The sequence below is a fragment of the Hylobates moloch genome, unplaced genomic scaffold (genome assembly GCF_009828535.3).
Source record: "Hylobates moloch isolate HMO894 unplaced genomic scaffold, HMol_V3 SCAFFOLD_3, whole genome shotgun sequence".
Lineage (NCBI taxonomy): Eukaryota > Metazoa > Chordata > Mammalia > Primates > Hylobatidae > Hylobates > Hylobates moloch.
Genome location: NW_026652278.1, coordinates 96,284,594 through 96,310,464, shown reverse-complemented (window position 1 = coordinate 96,310,464; position 25,871 = coordinate 96,284,594). Strand labels below are relative to the sequence as shown.

The 25,871-nt window shown below is 41.8% G+C and overlaps 1 protein-coding gene across 1 annotated transcript; it reads left to right on the top strand.

Annotated features, from left to right (window-relative positions):
- The first annotated feature begins 1,031 nt into the window (after positions 1-1,031).
- On the top strand, positions 1,032-22,801 carry LOC116479628 (lysozyme-like protein 1). Its single transcript, XM_032171646.2, is given in 6 exon segments — positions 1,032-1,070; positions 1,072-1,148; positions 3,833-3,996; positions 4,507-4,665; positions 21,689-21,767; positions 22,566-22,801. Coding segments are annotated over 6 exon segments (588 nt in total). The 3' UTR covers positions 22,636-22,801.
- The last annotated feature ends 3,070 nt before the right edge of the window (positions 22,802-25,871 follow it).

Here is a 25,871-nt window from a genome sequence, read left to right as displayed (position 1 = left end):
ATAACACAGTGTGCTATCTTCCTGATATAAGCCCATGTGAAAGGCAATTTGGCAAATATCTGGCAAAATTACAAAATTATACCCTTTGATCCAGCAAGATATTTTTGTAAAGGTACAAATGACATATGCACAAAATTACTGATTGTAACATGTTTATAATAGAAGAATAAAATAAGTGTTCATCAATATGAAATTGGCTAAGTATGCTATGTTGTATCTGTATAATGCAATACTATATGAACTTAAAAATAGATTTCAACAAAACCTTTGCATTATTGGCAGATGCAATTTAAGAAAATATAACGATTAGTTAGGTGCAGCCAACAATAAACTTCTACTTAGATCTACAGATTCCAATGAGAATTCATTTCAAATGTGTCACTAAATCTGAACGTTGAAATAAATAGACCTTGAAAACAGCTCTTTAGTTATTGATTCACAAAGTGTTAAGCCAAATTTTTCAAAAATAATAAAATCATGTTATTACAAAAATATTTTATTAATAATAATTTGACTATAGCAAAGAAATGTGCTGTTAATAAATTTTTAATGTTAATTTTACCTCTATGTCATTAATTTTCAAATTTTAGTTTTGTGTATGTGGATAATTTATGTAACATATTAGTACAGAGGTACAGAAGTATGATTTATAATTAATGTACATCTAAAGAGGATACATGCTTAACTTTCTTTATTAATGGAATTTGTGATAAAGTTTGCAGACTGTTGCCGCAGAGAACAGCTCTCACTTGGACGGGAGGCCCTGGCCAAGTTGTGTAATGAGAAGGGTTGTTGAGGGGAAAAGAAAAAAAACAAGAGGTATTAAGGCCCAGAAGACAGTTATCACCTGCCTCAGAACACAAGCGTGCAGGATGATATAGCTTTCAGTGCCAAGAAGTAGAATTCTAGCATCTCTAGGTGGTGAGAAACAAAGGACTAAGAATTTTTCTTTCTCTAACACTCTAAAGAAAGGTTCTTGAGCTAGGAAAGGATTACTTGCGCCTTGTTAGAATCAGACACGGCTTCAGGGGATGCAGGACGCTCACCTGAACTGCCAGTCACCGACTGAATAAGTGGAGCAGTGCTTCTTCCACAGACTCAGCTGAGAAGTCAGCCTCTGGGGCAGGCACCAGGAATCTGCCTTTTCAGTAAGACCTAAATTACTCTTATGAAGCCACCTGTCCCTGAGATCCAGCAATGGCAGGTTCTTAAAGGATGTAGAACATGATGCTTGGGGTTGTCATTGCTGCGGGTTTTCTTTTGACTTGTTTGAGATCAGTAAAATTCTAAGGCAGGGGATGGAAACCAACTTTATTTGTAAGCTCTGCATCTTTTTTTCTTTTTCTTTTCTTTTTTTTTAGACAGGGTCTCTCACTCTGCTGCCCAGGCTGGAGTGCAGTGTCACAATCATGGCTCACTATGGCCTCAACCTCCCAGCCTCAGGTGATCCTCCCACCTCAGCCTCCCAAGTAGCTAGGACCACAGGCACACACCACCATGCCTGGCTAATTTTTGTATATTTTGTAGAGACAGGGTCTATCTTTGCTGCCCAGGCTGGTCTCAAACTCCTGGCTTCAAGCAATCTGCTCGCCTCAGCCTTCCAAAGTGCTTGGATTACAGGTATCATCCACTGTGCCTGGCCTTAGCTCTGCATCTTAAACCTGGTTTGTCTGTCCCTCACAGCTTAACACAATGCTGTACACCACAGACTGGCATGCTTTCTCTGAAAAGGGCCAGATAATAATATGTTAGTCTTTGTGGTCTATACAGCCTCTAACACAATTACTCAACTCTGCCACTGTAGTTGGAAATCAGCCACCAATGATATATTACTAAATGGGTGTAGCTATGTTTCAATAAAACTTTACATACAAAAGCAGGCCTGGTTTGCTGACGCTTGCTATTCACGTTTGTAATGTACATGCCCCTCATGCAATGCAGTTCCTTACCTTATTGCTTAGTCACCTTAAAGCCTCACTTGTTACTCGGTGCAGTGGCCTTGCTGATGACTACTTATCCCTGTTTTGGGCCTAGCCTTTCGATGCAGGAATCCAGCCCCAGGGAGAGAAACTAATGACTGGAGAAGTTTCTAGGCAAGTGCAGAAAATGACACGGGATGAACATATGTAAGAACATCAAGTTCAGGATCCCCAGTAGTTGTCAGAAATTTCACTTCACCCCATCCCAGCAAGGCTGTTGTATTTGGGGAAGACATTATTTCAAGAGGGGAAGAGATTGTGGAAAATCGGTAGGCAGCAGGAGATGGCGCTCTTGATCCTACTCCCATTTCAGATGATTCCGCAGGTGTCTCTTTATTGCCCCTCTGCTCCCCCAGGTGCTTTCCTCCTTTCGTGAGGCATCGTCATCCATCCCTCTTGCTCCCCAGTCAGGCGCCAGACTTTTAGGAGGCCCCCCCGGAGCACTGGTGGTGAAGCTTAGCAAAGCAATGCGTTTGCAATCTAAGATAAAACGCTGGTACTTTGGGCTGGGCATGGTGGCTCACACCTGCTATCCCAGCACTTTGGGAGGCCGAGGTGGGCAGATCACAAGGTCAGGAGTTTGAGACGAGCCTGACCAACAATGTGAACCCTGATCTATACTAAAAACACAAAAATTAGCCAGGTGTGGTGGGCGCCTGTAATCCCAGCTACTCAGGAGGCTGAGGCAGGAGAATCGCTTGAACCTGGCAGGCAGAGTTTGCAGTGAGCCGAGATGGCGCCACTGCACTCCAGCCTGAGCAACAAAGTGAGACTCCATCTCAGAAAATAAATAAATAAATAAATAAATAAATAAGAGCACTGATACTTTGGAAGCAACGCTCCCACATTTGGAACTGAATCAAGAAAAGAAAATGAAAGAGTAGGTGCTTAATCTTCACTCTTCGATAAACCCCCAAACAATAAATCTTAAAGTTTTCCATACAGGCCCATGTGTCTTTCATCTCTGGCTGAAATGGGGTGTCTGTTTCTACACATCCAGTTGACACTTGAACAAATGTAGGGGTCATGGGTGCCAACGCCTGCTCAGTTGAAAATCTGCATGTAACTTTTGACTCCCCAGAAACATAACGACTCCATAGCCTACTGCTGACTGGAAGCCTTATTGATAACATAAATAGCCAATAAACACATATTTTGTATGTCCTAGGTCTTCTATACTGGATTCTTACAATAAAGTAAGCTAGAGAAATGAAATGTTATTAAGAAAAGAATAAGGAAGAGAAGATGTATTTACTATTTGTAAATATAACTATTTGTTAATAGTAAATATTTACTATTATATTATATTTACTATTTGTTAAGTGGAAGTGGATCATCATAAAGGCCTTCGTTCTGGTTGTCTTCACACCGTGCAGGCTGAGGTGGAGGAGGAAGAGGAAGGGTTGGTCTTGCTGTCTCGGGGTGGCAGAGGCAGAAGAAAATTCACGTATAAATGGACCCACACAGTTCAAACCCATGTTGTTCAAGGGTCAGCAGTATAGGGAATGTTTCGCCTTGTATTCTATTTTTTATTCATAGAATTAAAATAGAAATCCTAAAAATGCCCCCTGTGGTTTTCACCTGGATGTGTATTAAGGAGGGTTAATTTTTTCGCTTGCTTAACCCTGAGAACATAGCATTGACTTGAAAGTTACCGCATGGAAAAGCATTAAGGAGACAGCCTGCAGTCGCATTCCTTCCCTGGACTGTAGAGTGGCCGGTTTTCCCTGATGGTGGCTCTGAATGACCAAAGTGACAGGCAGCATCTAGGCAGGGCTGTGCACAATCACCGCTGCTGGATTTCGAAGTTCTTGAATCAAGATCGTCTGACCCGTTCTCCTGCTCTTTGGCAGGTTCTGTCTCCGGCAGGCTTTGAGGATGAAGGCTGCGGGCATTCTGACCCTCATTGGCTGCCTGGTCACAGGCGCCGAGTCCAAAATCTACACTCGCTGCAAACTGGCAAAAATATTCTCGAGGGCTGGCCTGGACAATTACTGGGGCTTCAGCCTTGGAAACTGTGAGATTCTTTCTTTCCTGCTCTCTTTCTGTCCTTGACCTTTCCCCTGAGATGTTGAAGGTCCTAGCCACACTCCCTGCTGTGTCTTCCCAACTACCCCTGCTCTGCCCTCACCACACCCAGGGGTGGCTGCTAGCCTAACTGTGGCTCTCTGGGTCTCCTCTCCTTCCTCCCCTGCCCCTCATTTCCTTATTCCTGGAGTCCTGAACTTACGGCACCAGCCAGGGAAGGGGAAAATAATGCCACCTCTGCTGGCATCGTGGGGAGTGGGGGGACCTGACTTTTGGTCTAGATTAGGCTCAGCCCCTGACTGGGTGTGCAGCTTCAGGTGTGCCATCCCAGCCCCCAGTGTGCTCTCGTGTGCCCCCTGGGTGCATGCCCGCCCTGCCCGCCCCAAGGTGTTTTGGGAGGAAGCAGTCAGGTAACAGGGATAAGGAAACCCGCCCTCAGACCAGGCTTAGAGCAAACGATGCACTTCCTTTGCTGGCGTTTCTGGCTTCCCCCCTCCAGGGATCTGCATGGCGTATTACGAGAGCGGCTACAACACCACGGCCCAGAGGGTCCTGGATGACGGCAGCATCGACTACGGCATCTTCCAGATCAACAGCTTCGCGTGGTGCAGACGCGGAAAGCTGAAGGAGAACAACCACTGCCACGTCGCCTGCTCAGGTGAGGCTCTGACTTTCCAGCGATGCCATCCTCGGGACCAGGCGAGGAAGCTGACAATGGGATCACCAACCATGTTTTGCTTTAACTAAAACTTGAAGTTCAGGCTTGCAAATAGTTCTGTTCCAGATTGGTAAATTATGCAACAGTTTCCAAGGTGACACTCAGGATCCTGTGGCTGACTTGTCCAAAGATGACTTATTCCTTGTAAGACGGTTTTATGAAGCCCTCCCCTAAAGCAGGGGGATGGACAAACAACCCTACTGCCCTTCATGTTAGAGATATTTGATGTCTTCGGTAAGAAAAAGGAAGCTGCCTGCCAGCCGCTTTCCATAAGCAATTCACTCAAAGGATGCAGTTTGTACTTCTTTGTGCAGAATGAGATGAATACAATTTACATTTCTTTCTTTTCTTCTTCCTTTTTCTTTTCTATCTTTCTTTTATTTTATTTATTTATTTTTTTTTGAGATAGGGTCTCACTCTGTTGCCTAGGCTGGAATGCAGTGATGTGATCATAGCTCATTGCAGTCTTGACCTCCAGACCCCAAGCGATCCTCCCTTCTCTGGGTAGCTAGAACTACAGGCACACGCCCAGCTATTTTGTAATTTTTTTGTGGAGACAGAGTCTGGCTACGGAGTCCCATTATGGGGTCCCACCTGGGCTGGTCTTGGACTCCTGGCCTAAGGAGATTCTCCTGCCTCGGCCTCTCGGAGTGCTAGAATTATAGGCGTGGGCCACTATATTTAGCTAGCAAAATGTCTTAAACATTAGAAATTAAGCTAGAATTTACTTTCACATCTTCTACTTTAGTCATTCCAGAAATACATATGAGCACAGCGTTGAGGATAACAAAATACAGCAGGCATGAATTCTGCTTTACCAAACTTTCATGTGACATGACAAGAAAAGACAATATGTGCTCACCTGAAGTTAAATCATGTAAGGAGGAGTGCGCTGAGTGCCATGGGCTTCAGAGGAAAGTGGCAGTATTAAGAAAACCGTGGAGCCAGGCACAGTGGCTCATGCCTGTAATGCCAGCACTTTGGGAGGCCGAGGCAGGTGGATCACCTGAGGTCAGGAGTTCAAGACCAGCCTGACCAACATGGTGAAACCCCGTCTCTACTAAACAATACAAAAATTAGCTGGGCATGGTGGTGGGCACCTGTAATCTCAGATACTCAGGAGGCTGAAGCAGGAGAATTGCTTGAACCCGGGAGGTGGAGGTTGCAGTGAGCCGAGATTGCACCATTGCACTCCAGCCTGGGTGACAGAGCAAGACTCCGTCTCGGAAAAAAAAAAAAAAAAAAAGAAAAAGAAAAAAAGTAAATCGTGGAAAATTCTGTAAACACAGTGATATTTGACCTGAGACTTAGAAGATAGGGATGATTTGGGTAGAGATAGAGAAACGTTATCCCAGGCCAGGGGAACAGCAAAAGCAAAGAGGTGCCTGTGGGAAGGTGTGAAGCAAGAATAGAGAGTAGGGAGAGGCTTGTTTTTTTTGTAACAAAGTGACATGAGGAGAATCCCAGGAAAGGCAGGTGGAGAGGCTAACAACCACCTAAGTGTGAAAAACCCAGGCTAAGAGGCTTTCACTGATTTCTGCCTGCAAGAGGAAACCAAAAGAGGTCAGTTAATTAAGCATTGATTCAGCAAGATCAATCTGCAAGCAGGGTGTGGGATGGATTAAAGCAGAGACCATTTAAGTGTCACTGCAGTTACTGAGCTAAGTGCCACAAAAAGACTGAATGATGGTCATGGTTGGTGACATGGAGAAGACTGATGCAAGAGATGCTGAACAGGCAGAGGGCAGAGCTCAGTCAAAGGCATCTTCTCTGTGTTCCCTCTAGAGTGTAAGTCCCTTGAGGGCAGAGTTCTGCTTCATTCACTGACATATCCTCTATGTCTAGAATGGTGCCTGGCCATTGCAGGAGCTCAATAAATGTTTATTGAATAAATGGACAGAATGAGGAACAAGAGTGAAGTCAGAGAGTCATAAAATATTCTATTGCAAATTCTTTCAGAGCAGAAAATAAACTGTTTTAACTTCTCTTTGCCACATCCAGGAGTCTCCTCCTTATTGAAGGGGGATACATCCCAAGACCCCCAGTCAATGCCTGAAACTGCAGATAATACCTAACCCTGTATATACTATGATTTTTCCTGTACATAGATACCAATGACAAAGTGTAAGTTATAAATTAGGCACAGTAAGATGTTATCAACAATCAATAATAATAGGATAATTATAACAATATACTGTAATAAAAGTATGTAAGCACATTCTCTGTGACTCTCAAAATATATTATATTGATAAAACTAACCAACCACTGCTGAGTGTAAATGAAAACTTGGAAAATGAAACCGCAGATAAGGGGGAACTGTCGTACAAGATAATCAGTATATGGGTTTGAATGTTTGAATGACTGAATAATATGTTAAGTTACCTAGTATATTGTTCCTACCCTAACATTGATAAAGAATGATCACTACCTCCTGAGATAGATCTCCCGATTGTTGGTCAGCCCTTAATTTAGAACATTCCTTTGTTAGGCCAAAATCTATCTTCTTCTAACCTTCTATATCAATCCTAGTTTTTCCTTCTGGGTTTATTCAAAACAAGTTTGCTTTATGATACACATAAAAACTTATTAACTGTGTGCAAATGATTTATAAGTATCTCTCATCTCTGGTTTCTTATCTTCTGAGCTAAAACATTCAGTATATTCACTTTCCATAGGCATGACTTTTGAACCCTTCCCTGTCCCAGTCAATCTTATTAGCATTCCCTAAGAGATCACCAATGGAGTCTTTCAGTTAAATATGAGGATTAAATGTGTGCATTTACCTCCCATGGTGGGCTGAGCCCCCAACTTCCAAATGTCCGCTCTCTAATCTCTGAAATCTCTCACTCTGTTACCTTACCATGCAAAAGGAACTTTGCAGATGTGAGGAAGGATCTGAGCTCAGGCAGGGGAGATTATCCTGGACAATGTGGGTGGAGCCAATCTAATCTTATGAGTCTTTAAAAGCACAGAATCTCCAATGATAGAAGAAAGAGAGATTCAAAATGTGAGAGGGACTCGACCCATCATTGCTGGCTGTGAAGATGGAGTAAGGGGCCATGAGTCAAGGGGTGTGAGTGCTCCCTAGAAGCTGGGAATGGCCCTCAGGTGACAACCTGCAAGCAACAGGGATCTCAGTCCAACACCCACAAGGAATTGAACTCTGCCAAAACTCAAGTGAGCAAGGAAATGGATCTTCCCGCAGAGCATCCAGAAAGGAAAACAGACCTGTGAGCACTTTGACTTCAGCCGTGTGAATCCCCTGGCACTCTTCCAGCCATCGGAACTGTAAGGAAATTTTGCAGTGTTTAAGCCACTACGTTTGTGGTAATTTGTTAGGGCAGCAACAGAAACCCAATACCCCTCTCCTCCTTCTTGTTGTCCTACCAAATTAATACTAAAGGGATTTGAGAATCAATAAGATAAAAAGGTAAATCCACATATACAAGATAAATGGAAGAGGAAACAATACCAAAACATTTAGAAGCTGGAACGCAGGAGGCAAGTGGTGACTAACTTAGTGATTAAAGAAATCTGAATCCTAAACCAGCAGAGAGAAAGCTGAGAAGCAAACATGGAACCAACAACAAAAACAACAGAAAGCTCTGAAATCAGTAGCATTCGCTAATTCTGGAAGTTAGAATGAAGACAGATTACAGACAGGAAGATATATTCAAAGTTCACTTAAGGAGTAGTTAGAACATCCAGTCCCTTCCTGAGGCATTCACCTACTGACTGCCCCTCACTCACCCTGGTAGAATACTGGGACATTTTCCTCTAGACAAGTAAAGTAGAAAACCTCTCAACTGAGACCTCAACAGTCTTTGAGGGTGACAGCTCCAAACCACAGACATGGGAGATTAAGTTATAGTTTCTATAGTTCCAACCACCTTCTCCACTCAGACCCCACGATGATGGCAGCCAGGCCAGACTCTCCAGATGAGAAGATTTTCTTCTAGGGATCTGGCCAAACTGAAAGGAAATTACTAATGATTCTGAGTGGGACTCCCCAGTGAACAAGACTGGTCAAACTCCCTGCAGTGAGATCCACAGCTGAAAATCCCTACCTCTGAGCACAGGGCTCTGCCAGCCTTTAGTGCCCCTCTCTTAAATAGTTGCAGAGAGCCAAGGCTCACCAGACTTCAGAGGAGTAGCAGTGACATGAAAAAAAATGAGGCAGAAACCAAACAGATAAAACTTTTGAAAGCAGAGTTTATGCAAGGAAATGAAAATTCGAATTCAGAAAACTATCATTCATATCTTCAGATAGATAAGAGAGGATGCTTGGATGAAACAAAGCAAGATTTTTTTTTGAAAAAAAAAAAGAGAAAAAGGAAACATTCAGAGAACCAAATAAAGAGCCTTTGGAAATTAACAATATGATAACAGAAATGGAAAACTCAATAAAGTAGTAAGAAGATAACACTGAAGAAATATCTCTAAAAGCAAATGAAAAAAAAGAGATGAGTGGAAAATAGGATAAATAAGAATGATAAAATAAATGGATATAAAAATATGTTTTAGCAGGAGAGAAGAGAAACAATAGATAGGACACAACCTTTAAAAATCATTTCCAGAACTAAAGAGCATGTGATTTCAATTTGTAAGGTTCATCACATGACCAGTACAGCAGTCACTCTTTGTCTATAGTTTTGCTTTCCATAGTTTCAGTTACTCATGGTCAACTGTGACTCAAAAGTATTAAATAGAAAATTCCAGAAATAAACAATTCATAACTTTTAATTGCATGCCATTCTGAGTAGTGTGATGAAATCTTGCACCATTTTGCTTTGTCTTATACTGGATATAAATTATTTCTTTTTCCAGCATACCCACATTGTATACACTACGTGCCCATTAGTTACTTAGTAGCTGTCTCACTTATCTGCCTTAAAAAGCATGGTATATATAGAATTTGGTACTATTCATCATTTCAGAAATCTACTGGGAGTCTTGGAATGTATCCCCCTTGGATAAAGTGATTATTGTACACTCACACTCAGGAACATCCTCACACAATTTCGGAACACTAGAAAAACAGAATATGCAACAGGCTTCCATTTGAAAAAAAAGTTCCATACAAAAAATCAAGCGTCAGAGTGACATCAGACTTCTCAACCACAACACTGGAAGCTAGAAGAAAATGGAAAAAGTCTTCAAAATTCTTAGGGAAAACCATTTCCAATATAAAATTCTGTGCTACCAAATTATCAACACATTTTGAGCATAGAATGAGTACATTTTCTGAGAACCAAGTTGTTAAATTTTTTACCTCCTGTATCATAAAGAATCCTGGCTGGAAGATAGAACAAACACAAACTGGGTAATTGGAGGAGAATATTAATAAAGACTCTACTTACAAAAATCTGATCAAATCATAGAAAAAACATGGCAATAGTGAAGTAAGGGATTAGGGATCACAGGCAATTACCACCCCCTTGCCCAATGAGGAATGGAAAGAGAACTATGACCAGCACCGAGGTACAAAGGGTCTGCAGGGAGAGGACAAACTTCTAGGATCTGAGACCTTCCTTCAAGGGACGTGACTTGTGCTGAGTGACCTGACAGAAAGAAAGCTGGAAGATATTATATGTGTATCCCAATCTCAGTGTCCCTCCTCTGTCCCTTCCCTGCTGATGCCTACTCTTACTTAAACCCCTTCAGAAGTCAGAGGACATGGGAGACCATTGACGGCAACTGTGTGCGTCAGCCTCAGAGTGCACAGAGCATGGTGGAGAAGCATAGAGAGTGGATCCATCAGGGCAAAGATGACATATTCAGCTCACCTCCCATGCACCCTCTCTCACAAAACTATAGGAAAACATGCTTCACGAAAAGGATAAACTAAAACAATAAAGAGGAAGACATGGTTCAGGAAACAAGGGACTCGATAAGGGAGAAAGGCAAGAGGAATGCCCAGCCTGATTGTGAAGGATGATCCCAGGATGAGCTTTTATTATAGATTTCTAGTTACATCTCATTATGGCCAGAGAATATGGTCTATATCAGTGGTCCACAACCCTTTTGGCACCAGGGACCAGTTTGCAGAAGACCAATTTTCCATGAACCAGAGGGAGGAGGATGGTTTCAGGATGATTCAAGCACATTACATTTATTGTCCACTTTATTTCTATTATCATTACATTGTAATATATAAGAAATAATTATACAACTCACCATAATGTAGAATCAGTGGGAGCCCTGAGCTTATTTTCCTGCAACTGGGCAGTCCCATCTGGGGATGATGGAAGACAGTGGCAGATCATCAGGCATTAGGTTCTCTTAAGGACCATGCAACCTAGATCCCTTGCATGCTCAGTTCACAATAGGATTCGCACTCCTATGAGAATCTAATGCTGCCACTGATCCAACAGGAGGTGAAGCTCAGGTGGTAATGCAACCAATGGCAAGTGGCTGTAAATAGAAATGAAGCTTAGTTCACTTGCCTACCGCTCACCTCCTGCTGTGCAACTTGGTTCCTAACAGACAATGGACTGGTATCCGTCTGTGGTTAGGGGGTTGGGGATCCCTGGTCTATATGGTTTCAGACCTCTAATATGTCTTTAACCTTGTTTTACAGCACAGCAAACGTGTCTTATGGTGAATATGCATTTGAAAAAAATGTGTATTTTATATTTGGTGGGTAGATGTTCTATAAATGACTGCTATTTCCTTTCTGATTTTCTTACTGAGAACTTATTAGACAGATCTTACTAGAACTATCATATAGTGAGAGATACATATTGAAATTTGCAACTATCATTTTGGTTTTGTCTATTTCTCCTTTCAGTCTTGTCCATTTTTGAAGCTTTGTTATTAGGCACATATTCATTGAGGACTGTTACGTCTTTGTGGTGAATTGACCCTTTTATCACTGGAGTCCATGTTTCTCCTTAACTCTGGTACTATTTCTCATCCAGAAATCTACCTTATCTGATAGCAATATAGCCCACTCTCACTTTCTTTGGGGAAGTCTTTGCATAATATGTTTCTTTCCATCCTTTTACTTTTAACCCATCTGTGTCTTTATATTTAAAGTGAATTTCTTATAGATAGCATATAGTTATGTGTTGCTTTTATATCCATTCTGGTAATTACTGCTTTTCAGTAGGAGTGATTAAACCACAGGTCAGCAAATGTTTGCCTAAAGGGCCAAATGGTAAATATTTTAGGCTTTTCAGGTCATATGGTTTTGACTGCAACTACTCAACCATGACAGAATGTGAACACAGCCATAGAAAGTATGTAAATGAATGGGACTGGCTGTGTTCCAATAAGGCTTTATTTACAGAAACAGGAGGTTGGCTTGTGGGACATACATTGTGGAACCTTGATTACATCATTTACATTTAATATGATTATTGATATGGTTAGTTTTAAATCCCGTCCTGCTATTCTGTTTTCTGTTTATGCCATCTATTCTTGGTTCCATTTTTTCTGCCTTCTTTGGAATTTTTTAAAAAATATTTATTATTCTCTTTCATTTCCTCCATTGCTTTGTTAGCTATATCTCTATTTTGTTTTTAGTAGTTACTCTAGGGTTTCCAATAGGCATCATTATCTGATTACATTCTACCCTCAAATAACACACCACTTCATATATAACATACGAGTTTCTTAACAGTATTCTTTAATTTTTCTGATTTCGTCCTTTGTGCCATGTTGTCATGCATTTTTCTTCTATATTTATATACCTCACAATCCATTTTTATTATCTTTGCTTTAAACAATTGTCTTTTAGATAAATTTTTAAATGAGGAAAAGGGTTCTATAATATTTATTATGTATTTACTATTTCCAATACTCTTCATTCCTTTGGTGGATTTATTTGGGGAAGTAGTTAATTGATATCACTTTCCTTCAGCTGAAAGAACTTTCTTTATCTTCTTTTTGGTTTGGTTTTGGTTTTTTTAGACTAGAGGTCTACTAGCAAGCATTCTCTCTTCTTTTGTTTGTCTGAAAATATCTCTATTTTATTTTGATTTTGAAGAATATTTTCTTGACATATAAAATTCTGGGCTGACAGTTGTTCTCCTCTCAAGTTGTTGCTGTTTTGAGACAGGGTCTTGCTCTGTCACCCAGGCTGGAGTGCAGTGGCATGATCACAGTTCACTGCAGCCTCAACTTCCTGGGCTCAAGCAATCCCCCCACCTTAGCCTCCTGAGTAGCTGGGACCACAGGTACATGCCACTATGCCTGGCTGATTTTTATTTTATTTTTTGTAGAGATGGGTGGTATGGTTTGGCTGTGTCCCCACCCAAATCTCATCTTGAATTGTAACTCCCATAATTCCCATGTGTTGTAGGAGGAACTCGGTGGGAAGTGATTGAATTATGGGGGCAGGTCTTTCCTGCACTATTTTCTTGATGGTGAATGAGTCTCATGAGATCTGATGGTTTTAAAAACAGGGGTTTCCCTGCACAAGCTCTCTTTTTGCCTGCTGCCATCCATGTAAGATGTGACTTGCTCCTTCTTGCCTACTGCCATGATTGTGAGGCCTCCCTAGCCATGTGGAACTATAAGTCCATTAAATCTCTTTCTTCTGTAAATTGGCCAGTCTCAGGTATGTCTTTATCAGCAGAATGAAAATGGACCAATATATGGGGTCTTGCCATGTTGCCCAGGCTGGTCTCAGACTCCTGGGCTCAAGTGATCCTCAGCCTCCCAAAGTGCTGGGATTACAGCTGTGAATCATCACGCTCAGCTTCAAATTGTTAAAGATATTCCATTGCCTTCTGGCTTGCCTTGTGTATGATGGGAAACCAATGATTTTCTTATCTTTGTCCCCTGTATGTAATATGTCTTTTTTATCTAGTCATTTGTAAGATTTTCTATCACTCATTTTCAGCAATTTGATTATGTGTGATATTTGTGTTTACCTTACTGGGTATTCATTAACATTTTGTATCCCTGAGTTTATAATTTTCATTAAATTTGAAAACATTTGTCATTCTTTCTTCTAATACTCTTCTTTTCTCCTTCAAGGATTCTAATGGCACATATGTTAGATCGCTGATGCTGTCCCATTTATCACCACGGCTCTTCATGTTTTTAGCCTTTTTCCCTCCCTGTGTTTTATTTTCAGTAGTTTCCATTGTTATGTCTTCAAGTCCACTGTTACTTTTTTTTTTAATGCTAATCTATTAAGCTTATTGATTGGATGTTTCTTTTCAGATACTGTATTTTTTATTTGGTGTTAGGCAAACTTTTGTATCTCTCATTTCATTTTATTCATGTTTTTCTTGAAGTCCTTGATATAAGTAAGCATGTTTATAAGAAGTGATTTAAATTTCTTATCTGCTGTGGAATCAACTGTCATTTCTGGGTCTTGCCCTTGACTGATCTTTCTCCTGGTGTGTGTCACATTTCCCTGCCTCTGCACAAGGAATCATTTTTTATTGAATACATACACAGTGTGTGGGTTGATGGCTGTTGTGAGTCCTCGAGTCTTGTCTTCCTAGTTTAAAAGAATTTCAACAAGAGATACACAGCAAAGGAGATGTAGCATAGACTAATTTATTGAAAAAGAAAAAGAATATTTTGAAAGTTAGGTGCAGAATGGACCGTACACCCTGAGAGAAACTTCAGGGCAGGCTGCTCGTAAGGATGAGACATCAAAGGCCGGCATGAGGGATGCTCCCTTTAATGGAGTCTTCCATGATTATTCATAAACGGATGGGAAGAGGTGTTGCTAGTAAGCAAGTTCTGGGTGGTCCTCTTGGTGCATTTGCGCAGTAGCTGTACATGGTTGTTCATATGTCGCGTGTCTCATTAGCATCTTACATCTCCACCCAGGTGTGTGTTTTTTATTATTATAATGAGCAAAGCATCAGTCTGAGGACAGGTAAAGTCAAAATGTGCATGTTCCCTACAGGCGAAATTCCCTTCTGGAGACAGCTTTATTTGAATGAGCTGGCCTACAGTGTGGATGCTGAGGCTCATGGTGTTGACTGGCCGGTCAGCACAGTTGCCATACCCCGAGGATACGGTTGCTTCCTTGCCTCCCTATCCTGCCTCATATGCAACATTGTTGAGTGTCTAGACTACGCTGTCTTCCTTTAAAGAGTGTTGAATTTCTTTTGCCAACCAGTTAAGTTTATTCTGATCAGCGTAACCCTTTTAAGACTTGCTCTTAAACTTTGTTAGTGAAGTTCTGGAGTAGTCTTTATGGTAGGGCTAGTTTAGTCCCACTACCAAGGCATAACTAAGCAGCCAGTGTCTCTTTTGAATGTGCTGAGGATTCAGCAAGGTCTGTTCCCTCGGGCTAGTCAGAAATCAAATGTCTTGTAGCCCCATGAGGTGTGTAATTGCCCCGCTCCTGGGGTAGTTCTCTGCCTAGCCCTGTGGAAATTTACCTGTGCATACCCAGTTTAGCCTTCAGTCAAAGACTGGGTGGAATCCCTTTGCAGATTTCTGCTGCTCTTCTTCTGGGTAGCTCCTGCCTCCCAGGTATTCTCCACAAAATCTGAGATGCCTTGGTGTCTGATGTCTGTCTCCTCCTCTTAGATGGCCATCCCCTGCCTGGTTCTACTTCCCTGGTCTGCAGAGCTCCTCTGGGCAGAAAGTCATGGCAGTCACAGGGTTCACTGTGTTTTTCTCTCTTTCAAAGATCATGATCCTGCAATGCCAGTTGTCCATATCCGAAAACAATTTTTCATCTATTTTGTCTAGTTTTCTAGTTGTTTACAGTGGAAAGAGAAATCTGTGACTCCATCGTGGTCATGTTTGACTTTAAATGCAGATTACAAATTTAATATTGTTCAGTTTCATTCCAATTAAGGAAGCCTGGGACAAGGGTCTATCTGCAAGACAATCTCAGATTCAAAGAAATTAAAGTGTTGGACGGTTCATCGCCAGAGGTAAAAGGACACTCATATCTGTTTTCTTATCGTGAAGAGCATGGGATTTTCGGGGATAGCCTTAAAATAGAAAACAAGATGTTGGTTTTATACACTAACCACCCTCCATGGCAGGCCTCCCTTAGCCTCAGGCCAGAGAGGCTTTTAGTAGAACAATGTCATTCTGTCCCACATATTACAGAAGTAGGGACATTTGTCATGGGAAACTGAAAAAAAGTCAGCATTAGGGTGTGTTTACAAGGTACGTGATGTTATATGCATGTACAGCATAGATACATTTCATGCTCATTTTCTTCTTCTATTTTTTTTTTTTTTTTTTGGTAGAGAAGGGGGTCTCGCCACGTTGCCTAAGCTGGTCTCAAACTCCTGGGCTCAAGCGATCCTCCTGTCTCGATCTCCCAAAGTGCTGGGATTACAGGCGTGAGCCACGGCACCCAGCCCGTGCCCATTTTCTGAAGCTAGACAGTCTCCTCACTCTCATTCCAAATTGTATTCCTAAAATTCCTTCCTACTTTCCCCAAACTATTTGGACAGAAAATTAATGCTATATTCATATATACAAAGCATACATAAGCACACATGTTCATATACCTACACATATACATACACACAGTGTACAAAATGCCTGATGTGATGACAGTATTTGCCCCCAGCAGCACAAATTTCATTAAAATAAGAGCATTTGAGGAAAAAATGATTACTGACTGTCTATCTAGTGTACTCTAGTGCACTTATATTAATCTTATTTTTCATCACCCTGGCATCTGAATTGGCCTTTGTCATCTCAAGGGGGAAAGAGATGAACATCGAGGGCATGGCGGCTGCTAGATTTCACCTGGGAGGCAGGAGGATGCCGAGGAGAGACACAGATACTTTGAAGTAGAACTAACATAACTGAAAATAGGACTGAAGCTCTTTTTGTGTACATTGTTGCTGTTTTCTGTTGGATGTGGAAGAATAAACGATTCTTTGCTGTTCAACATAACCCTTTCTTTATTCATGTTTGACTGGACAGAACTGTCTATTTAAAGTAAATTGAGCAGAAACAACTATTGGCAAGAGTCCTCATTTAAAAAGTGCCATCTTAACTCATTTCTGCCCCTCTGCTGCCCTTCTGTGGCTATTTCTCGTAACGACATCTCAGTGCTTAGGGCTGGGGGAAGGGAGCTTTTGATTTCCCAGCCTCTACTTTCCCTAACATATTTTCCCAAGCAAATTCAATCAAGTCCAACTTTCAAAGCATCCCAATTGTGCAACAAAATGCTCTAACAAAGTAGGAGGAGATAAACAACTGTACTCGGTGTCCGCCTCCTGGTCCTATATGGCCCGACCCTCGAAATCCTTCCAGGGCATTGCCACAAGCAAACTGCCCTGCCCCAAGCAAACTGCCCTGCCCCAGTACAAAATGTGGTCTTTCTGTACATGCCTGGGATAACCTCCAATCCCAGAATAATAGAATGTGATCTGCTTCTTCCTCACTATGTATTATATAATCTGTGTCCCTCCAACCTCTAGAGACCGCCCCAAACCCACATCTCCCAGAAAATATGCTAGACCACTTCCAAACACAAACCACAGTGTCTCAGCATTTACCAAGCACCCAAAATAAAGTGTCTCTAAGTAGCCTGAACATGTATCAGGTACCAAATGCTTAAATCTGGATAACCTCATAGATAATTACTTGAAAAATTAATAAAGTATATTTTAATTATCAACTTTATTAACATATAGTGTTTCATGAGCAGGAATCTTTGCTTAAGTGACTTCTGTTGGAAGAAGAGATCAGAGGAAAACAGAATTTAAGCCCTCTATCAGAATACAGGCTCATTAACTGGGTGTGTGACCTCCGTTTATGGGGATAAAATGGTACCCACAGAAATGGTTGTTCAGAGGACTGATGGAGATTTTGCATGAAGAGATTTAACATGTGCCTGACATAGAGTAAGATTTCTATAAAGCGTAAGCTAGTAGTAATAGCTATTATTATCCGAAATATTTATATGTTGAGAAGATAGGCAAGAGACTTTTATAAGCTGATATAGCTTTAGTTTTCACTGTAGAATTGTACACCAAATGCTAGCAAATTTGCATATGTTGTTTCAATTGCTATCTCTTACAGCTGATATATTTTGTTAGTTTTTCTCCTGGTTAATAGAATTTTGTTGTAAATAAAAATTGAGTCACATTCAGAATAAATTTGCTTAAAAGAAATCTGTCACTACCTTTATCTTCTAGTTAAGCCGAACTGAGAAAGCCACAAAATTAGCAATTCAGGGAAATAGCATGCTCGAGGGAAAATTCCACTTTCAACAGAGTTAACAAAATAATCTGGTATTACAATGCTTTATTGAAATGCAATATTTTATGCTAGCATTTTTTTTAATCATTTTTTTCTGGTATCAAAAATAGTGCATTTCTATTGTAAACAAATTTTAGAAAATACGCAGCAAAGACTTAAGAGCACCGGTGATCCCACAGTTAAGAGCCAATCCTTCTTATAGTATTAGTGAATTAATGACTGTCTTTTTTTTCTAAACCAGTGCTGTCTAATGGAACTTTCCGTGATGATAAAAATGTCTTCCATCTGTGCTGTCAAACATGAGAACCACTAGCCATGAGTGGCTGTAAAGTATCTGAAATGTAGCTAGAACAAATAAGGAACTAAAATTTTAATTATGTTTAATGTTAATTAATTAAAATTCATAGTTTTTGGAATTTTTCCCAGCTTTAGTGAGATATAATTGACAAATCAAAATAGTATCTATTTAAAGTAAATAACATGATAATTTTATTTTTGTATACATTGTGAAATGATTATTACAATCAAGTTTAACAAATCCATCACCTCACATAGTTACCGTGTGTGTGTGTGTGTGTGTGCGTGTGAAAGAGAGAAACTGAGAGAGAGAGAGAAAGAGAGAGTGAGAAGAACACTTAAGATTCTGGCTCTGTCACTCAGCCTGGAGTGCAGTGGTGCAATCTCAGCTCACTGCAACTTCTGCCTCCCAGATTCAAGTAATTCTCCTGCCTCTGCCTTCTGAGTAGCGGAGACTATAGGTGTGTGCCACCACGCCTGGCTAATTTTTGTATTTTTAGAAGAGATGGGCTTCACCATGCTGGCCAAGTTGGTCTCAAACTCCTGACCTCAAGTGATCCACCCATCTCAGCCTCCCAAAGTGCTGGGATTACAGGCGTGAGCCACCGTGCCCGGCTACTCTCAGCAAATTTCAAGTAAGCAGTACGGTATTGTACATTAGATCCCCAGACCTTCCTCACCTTATAACTGAAAGTTTGGACCCTTCCATCAGCATCTCCCCATTTTCCTCACCAGCTACTGCTCTACTCTCTGCTTTTATGAGTTCAACTTTGATAGATTTTGCATATGACTGAAATCATGTGGTGTTTGTCTTTCTGGGTCTCCCTTCCTTCACTTAGCACAATCTCCTTCAGTTCATTCATGCTGCTGCCAATGTCAGCATTTCCTTCTTTTCCATGACTGAATACTATTCCACTCTCTATATAAACAATTTTTATCCATTCATCTGTCAACAAATATAATTTAAATGTAAATTGTCACATGTTGCTAATGCCTGCCATATTGGCATTAGCCAATACAGCTCGCGATGGATATTTTTATGATATTGGGAACTTAAGGTTGCATCGGGAGCATTTCCCCCATGTTATAAAACATTCTGGGAAAACATAATTTAAATGACTATTTTATTAAATGAAGGTATTATGATTAATTTGAACGTCACTGATTATGAGGCAATTAGATTTTTTTCATTTTAACTCTTGTAAATAAAGCTATAGTAAACCACTTTGTAAAGAAATGTTTGTCTAGTGTCATGACTGTTTCCTTAGGATAGATCTGGAGAGAGAAATTATTAGGCAAAAGGATAAACACATGCTGCTGTAAACACATGCTGCTATGTTGGTTTCCTGAGACGTTGAATCCATTATACTCCCACCAGCAAGTATTCCAGAGAACCTGCCTCTCTGCGCCCTTGTCAACATCAAGCATTACCCAATTCTCTAAAAAAAAAAAAAAAAAATTTGGGTAATTGACAAGCAGAAATGAGATCAAGTGGTTTGAGTATTTTTGCCCTTGATTGGATTGGTGGTTGTGGTGGTCATGGAGATGGACCTCCCAGATCCCCTGCTAAGTAAGGGAAGACATGCTGCCCCCGCTGCAGTTGTGTGATGATCAGACAGTACCTGCCACCTGCTTCAGGACTGGCTTCAGGTGCAAGTTGTTCCCTTCCGGGGTGACCCACATCCAGTGACGTGTGAGGCAGAGGCATGCGGACCTGTCATGTGGGCCCGACTTGGGCCACTCTGATGGGCAGTGCTCACTCGGGAGCTCATGGCTGGGCTGCCCAAGGAATTGCTGGGTCTGCGTCACAAATGGACATCTCCGTCTGCCCATCCTGCTTCCCCCACCCCATTCCTTTCATAGGTGTGGATCCCTGAGGAATATCTAGCACCCCAAACCAATCACAGCATCTGTTCCTGGAGACCCAAATTGCAACAGAAGTGATGTTGGACTTTTAAATTTTATTTGCTTTTTTCTGTCATGTTTGTGTTGAGAAGGATTCTGAGGCTACTTTTCAGGCAAGCAGGAAAGAATGCAGATATCAAATAATACATTTCAATCAAAAGATTTGTTATGTCTGAAGCAATAGAAAATGTAATAAATAGCCGGGCACAGTGCTGGCTGTAATACCAGCACTTTGGGAGCCAAGGCAGGAGGATCACTTGAGCCCCAGAGTTCAAGACCAGTCTGGCCAACATGGTGAAACCTTCTCTCTACAAAAAATACAGATAATAAAAATGGCCGGGCACGGTGGCGCATTCCTGTAGTCCCAGCTACTTGAGAGGCTGAGGTGGGAGGGTCACTTAAGCCCGGGAGGTTGAGACTGCAGTGAGCTATAATCATGCCACTGCATTCCAGCCTGGGTGACAGAGTGAGATCTTGTTTCAGAAAAAAGGAAAAGTAATAAACATAGAGATAGATGTATTTGACTTAAAACTTTCTGCATATGAAAAACACCCCAGACCAGGTGCAATGGCTCACACCTGCAATCCCAGCACTTTGGGAGGCCGAGGTGGGTGGATCACTTGATGTCAGGAGTTTGAAACCAGCCTGGCCAACATGGTGAAACCCCATCTCTAGTAAAAATACAAAAATTAGCCCAGCATAGTGGCACACACCTGTAATTCCAGCTACTGGGGAGGCTGCAGCAGGAGAATCGCTTGAAGCCAGAAGGCAGAGGCTGCAGTGCGCTGAGACTGTGCCATTGCACTCCAGCCTGGGTGACAGAATGAGATTCTGTCTCAAAACAAAAGCAAAACAAAACAAAACAAAACCCTAGATAAAAATTTTTTAAGGCACAATTTGAAATGACAATAGACAAAATTTAATATTTACCTCTAAAGAGATCTTATATGTCAAACTAACCCAAGTATAGAAAACATTGTGCTATCCTGTCTTATGTGCCGTTTTTTTTTCTTAAGACAGAGTCTCACTCTGTTGCCCAGGCTGGAGTGCAGTAGTGTGAACACAGCTCACTGCAGCTTCAACCTCCTGGGCTCAAGTGATCCTCGCACCTCAGACTCCTGAGTAGTTGGGACTAGAGGTGTGCACCATCACGGCTAATTTTTTACTTTTTGTAGAGATGGGATCTTGCTATGTTGCCCAGGCTGGACTCAAACCCCCGGCCTCAAGTGATCCTCCTACCTCAGCCTCCCAAACTGCTGGGATTACAAGTCTGGGCCACCATGCCTGGCCTGCGCCTATTTCTTTAGGACATAAAAAACATTCTTGCGTGGCATCTTCTCTAAACACATTTCCAAAAACCCTTCAGGATTGGGCTCTTCCTCTGAAACGTCAGGTAGTGCAAGATGAAAATGGTCTTAAAACAACAAAAAAAGTTCTTTTTGAAGAAGCTTAACGAAAATGAGATTGTGGCTTTGCAGGCAAAATCATAGTTCTTCCAACCCTCTTGATCCAAAAAGACGGAGAAAAGTGAAGTAAACTTGAGTTGGGGTCCGTCTCCAACAACAAAGTCTCGCCTAACCCTGATGGCCTCTCTTTTTACAGCCTTGATCACTGATGACCTCACAGATGCGATTATCTGTGCCAGGAAAATTGTTAAAGAGACACGAGGAATGAACTATTGGTAAGAGTGTTTCCTTGGGAGACTTGCGCTGTCGTGGGCAAAACCTAGTGTGTGTATTTATCACAGTTATGGTGGAATTGACAAACTCACCTCCCCAGAGTGGTACAACCAATGGAACGAGACCTTGTCTATATTCTCCTCCATCAGCGTGCGTGTGTGCAGTGAAAATAGAAGTACATAGAAGGGGAAAGGAGAGATGGGATTGGGTTAAGACAGTTTGCAATTGCTTTTCGTATGAACATATTCCAAACAATGGAGAAAGGTATTTTCTAAAGTGACTTGGAAAGGGTCAGTTGAGTCAATTCAACAGAGGGAAAAACAAAGCTTGAGTTTGCTCTAGATTTGGATAAGATTTTGAAGGTTACAGCAACATTTTGCAGGGAAAGAGAATGAGCAGCAGCGAGAGGAAAGTGAGCAGGTCTGTGTCATGGTGACTCAGCAGAAAGCGTCCCCAGCATTGAGCCTGGGACCTTGCACTCCCTGCTGCTGTGTTCTAGTGAACATTGCCAGCCGGCCCCACTCAGAGAACCCGAATTTTCAGAGATGTGGGTATGTCATGAAATGACCCATCCTTACAAAAGTTGATTGCTTGTTGCTGAAGCTAACAATGGCTAGGAGAAAACCAGGAGACAAAAGTCTGAACAAGGCAAAATGACAGCATCCTTGAATCTCAGAAGCACATGAAACCCAACCCAGATTTCCGCTGGCGATTTTGGTTAATTTCTGTAGACTTTGAAACTGAGACGATTTGGATTGTCATGCTTCTTTCTGCTGCTCTTGCTTCCCTCTCGTGCTCAGGCAAGGCTGGAAGAAACACTGTGAGGGGAGAGACCTGTCCGACTGGAAAAAAGGCTGTGAGGTTTCCTAAACTGGAACTGACCCCAGGATGCTTTGCAGCAACGCCCTAGGGTTTGCAGTGAATGTCCAAATGCCTGTGTCATCTTGTCCCGTTTCCTCCCAATATTCCTTCTCAAACTTGGAGAGGGAAAATTAAGCTATACTTTTAAGAAAATAAATATTTCCACTTAAATGTCTTCACCCTGTCTCAGTTTCAATGATGTCATAATAGCATGGTGTTAAGACTTGAAAAATCACCTCCACAATGCTCTAGCTTTGGAAGAAGCAAAGCTCCCTTCTTCATTGTAGGGAGTCCTGGTTTCTGTGTCCCTGAAACTGCTGCTCATTCAAAAATAAGACTCCCTCATCTTCAGGGCCATCCTCAGAAACAGGACACATGCAGAAAGGCGAGGTTAGGAGCTAGGAGCACCTGAGGGGCCGAATCCCCTTAAGTGTACCCCAGAAAGACTGTCTATGCATGCACGCCCACAAACCTAGACACCATTTATCTACCTACACACACACACAAGAGACACGGAGAGACAGAGCAACTGAGATTCACTGTTTGATGATTGAAATTCTCATAAAGGTTCTCAGCTGTATTTTCTGTATTTTGTATTCTGCATTTTCCAAGTTTTTCCTGACATATTTTGCTATTAAAGAAAAACATCACCAGGCGCGGTGGCTCACGTGTGTAATTCCAGCACTTTGGGAGGCCAAGGTGGGTGGGTCACTTGAGGTCAGAAGTTTGTGACCAGCCTGACCAACCTGGAGAAACCCCGTCTCTACTAAAAATACAAAAATTAGCCAAGCATGGTGGTGCGCACCTGTAATGCCAGCTACTCAGGAGGCTGAGGTGAGAGGTGGAGGTTACAGTGAGCCGAGACCATGCTGCTGTACTCCAGCCTGGGTGACAGAGCAAGACTCTGTCAAGAAAGGGAAGGGGAAGGGGGAGGGAACATTTTTTTTTCCAGAGTGAAAAATAATACCCCTGGCCAGGCACAGTGGCTCACGCTTGTAATTCCAACAATTTGGGAAGCCAAGGTAGGAGGATTGTTTAAGGCCAGGAGTTCAAGGCAAGTCTGGGCAACATAGCAAGACCCTGTTTCTACAGCATTTTTTTTTAATTGCAGCTTTTATGCCCAAATCCTGCTGGAAATTCTAATGGGTCCAAATAGATAAAATTGTAGCTCTTACCCCCAACATCCAGAGAGTTCCCCATGTTATTCCAACTTCTACTTAAATCACGCTTGTCAAACCCACTGCCTATGGGCCGCATGTGGCCCAGGATGGCTTTGAATGTGGCCCAACACAAATTTGTAAACTTTATTAGAGCATTATGAGATTTTTTTTTGTCATTTTTCTTTTTAGCTCATCAGCTATTGTTAGTGTATTTTATGTGTGGCCTGAGACAATTATTCTTCTTCCCATATGGCCCAGGGAAGCCAAAAGATGGGACACCCCTGATTTAAATTAAACCTATCCAATTCAAAAAGCCATGCTTACAACCCCATGACAAAGTTGTTTTCAACATGCAGATTTTATTTGTGTGGCCAGGAACCTGGTGACCCTCTGATGGAAGTCTGGTGACATGGCAGGGAGCTGAGCATCTCAGACCCCAAAGAGATATTCCCAGGATGCCTTCGGCTCCACGCAGGGATGGTGCCTCCTCCTGGCTCCCATGGAGGAGTGGCTTTGTGGCATCTGCTGGGTTTTCTCTTGCCCATTATCAATTCACATTCCTCTGCTGGGGCAGAACTGGTTGGAGCTGTCTTCTTCTAAATTTAGGTGAAAGTAGTAGGCTCATGCTGAATGCAATTTGACCTAAAAAATGCCTTTAATTGAGGTTTGTTGGAGAATTGGTTATGCCAACAAGTAAGTTTCCCACTTAGAAGAAAGTCTCCACTGATCAGACTGATGGATACTGTGATAGCGCCTAAATAACCCTTCAATATGCTCTTATTGCCAACTCCCCAGGCCTCACTGATGGCTCCTTTCCTGCCCACCGGCTTCCCTTGCATGCAGAGGCTTTAAGAACTCCTAACTGCTACCTGCCTAAAAAAATAAATAAACATGTTATATATTCCTAAACATACATACCATCCTGGGACAATTTAACAGGCATTATAAACTCTGGGGAAAAAACCTTTTGAACCCCATCCAAGAATTGAAAAGTAATTTTATAAGATAGCTGAAGAAAATTTAAAAAATGTAGAGTCCATTAAGCTGCACTAAATCAATAATCTGTGCTCACAGAAGGCCATAAATATGCATTTTTCATTATTATTGTCCTGTTAGTCATCTGCCTTGCAGTCCCCATTCTTAGCCAAATTTCTGCTTCATTAAAACCAGTGGCACCTATTTATGAGCTAAGTTAGCATGAACCTGGCACTAGCCATTCAAAGACTGGGGGAAAGATTTTTTTTAAAACCAACTCCAAAAATAAGTGTTTTAAAATTCAAGGTAAAAAGACATTGGCTGTCCTAACATAAGACTCATCTATCTTTTTTGCAAAACTCACAAGATTTCTAAGCATGCAATCCTCCCCTTCCCCTTCCCCCATGTTTGATGTATTTCTATGAAGAATAATTTAGGATGAAAAGAATGCATTTTCCCAGATAATTTTCCATAATTAAAGCTTCAGAAATTCAAGAGGAAATGAATACTTCTATGCCTGAGTTATCTTTATTTAACAAAAGCATATTTTAGGAAAACCCACACTCATATTCCCCTTTATAGTTTCTAAGACACTTGGAAGTAGATTTTCATTTACTCCTCATGGCCACATTATCTGCTGGTTACCAGACACACTGAGCAGACCACTGGGTACTAGGGGATAGTGACCGGCTTATGTGGATACGTTCTTTCTGTGGGGACTCAGCTCTGCCTGATTCTCGGGACACCTCCCACGCCCCCAGCATCTGGCCCTTTGAATCCCAACTTGTTCCCTGTTGTTCCTCGATGCTTTCTGCTCTGGTCTGGTCTGTGATTTTCCCTTGATGCCCTTTATACCCAGCATATCGTTTCCTCTCAGGTGTCCTTGCTCTTGGTTTTTCCCATACTTGGAGGTTGTGCCACTCCCCTGCAGCCTATTCAAGCCTGGCCCAGCCAACATAAGCTCCCTGCTCCTCTAACCCCCTAAAGCTCTTGCCTCTGAACACATGGCTGGTGTGTGCTGTAGGATTAGGTCACTGGGGATTAGTGTCCTCATCCAGCCTGTAAACTCCTTGAGGCCTGGACCATGCCTTTCACTGCTATATTTCCACA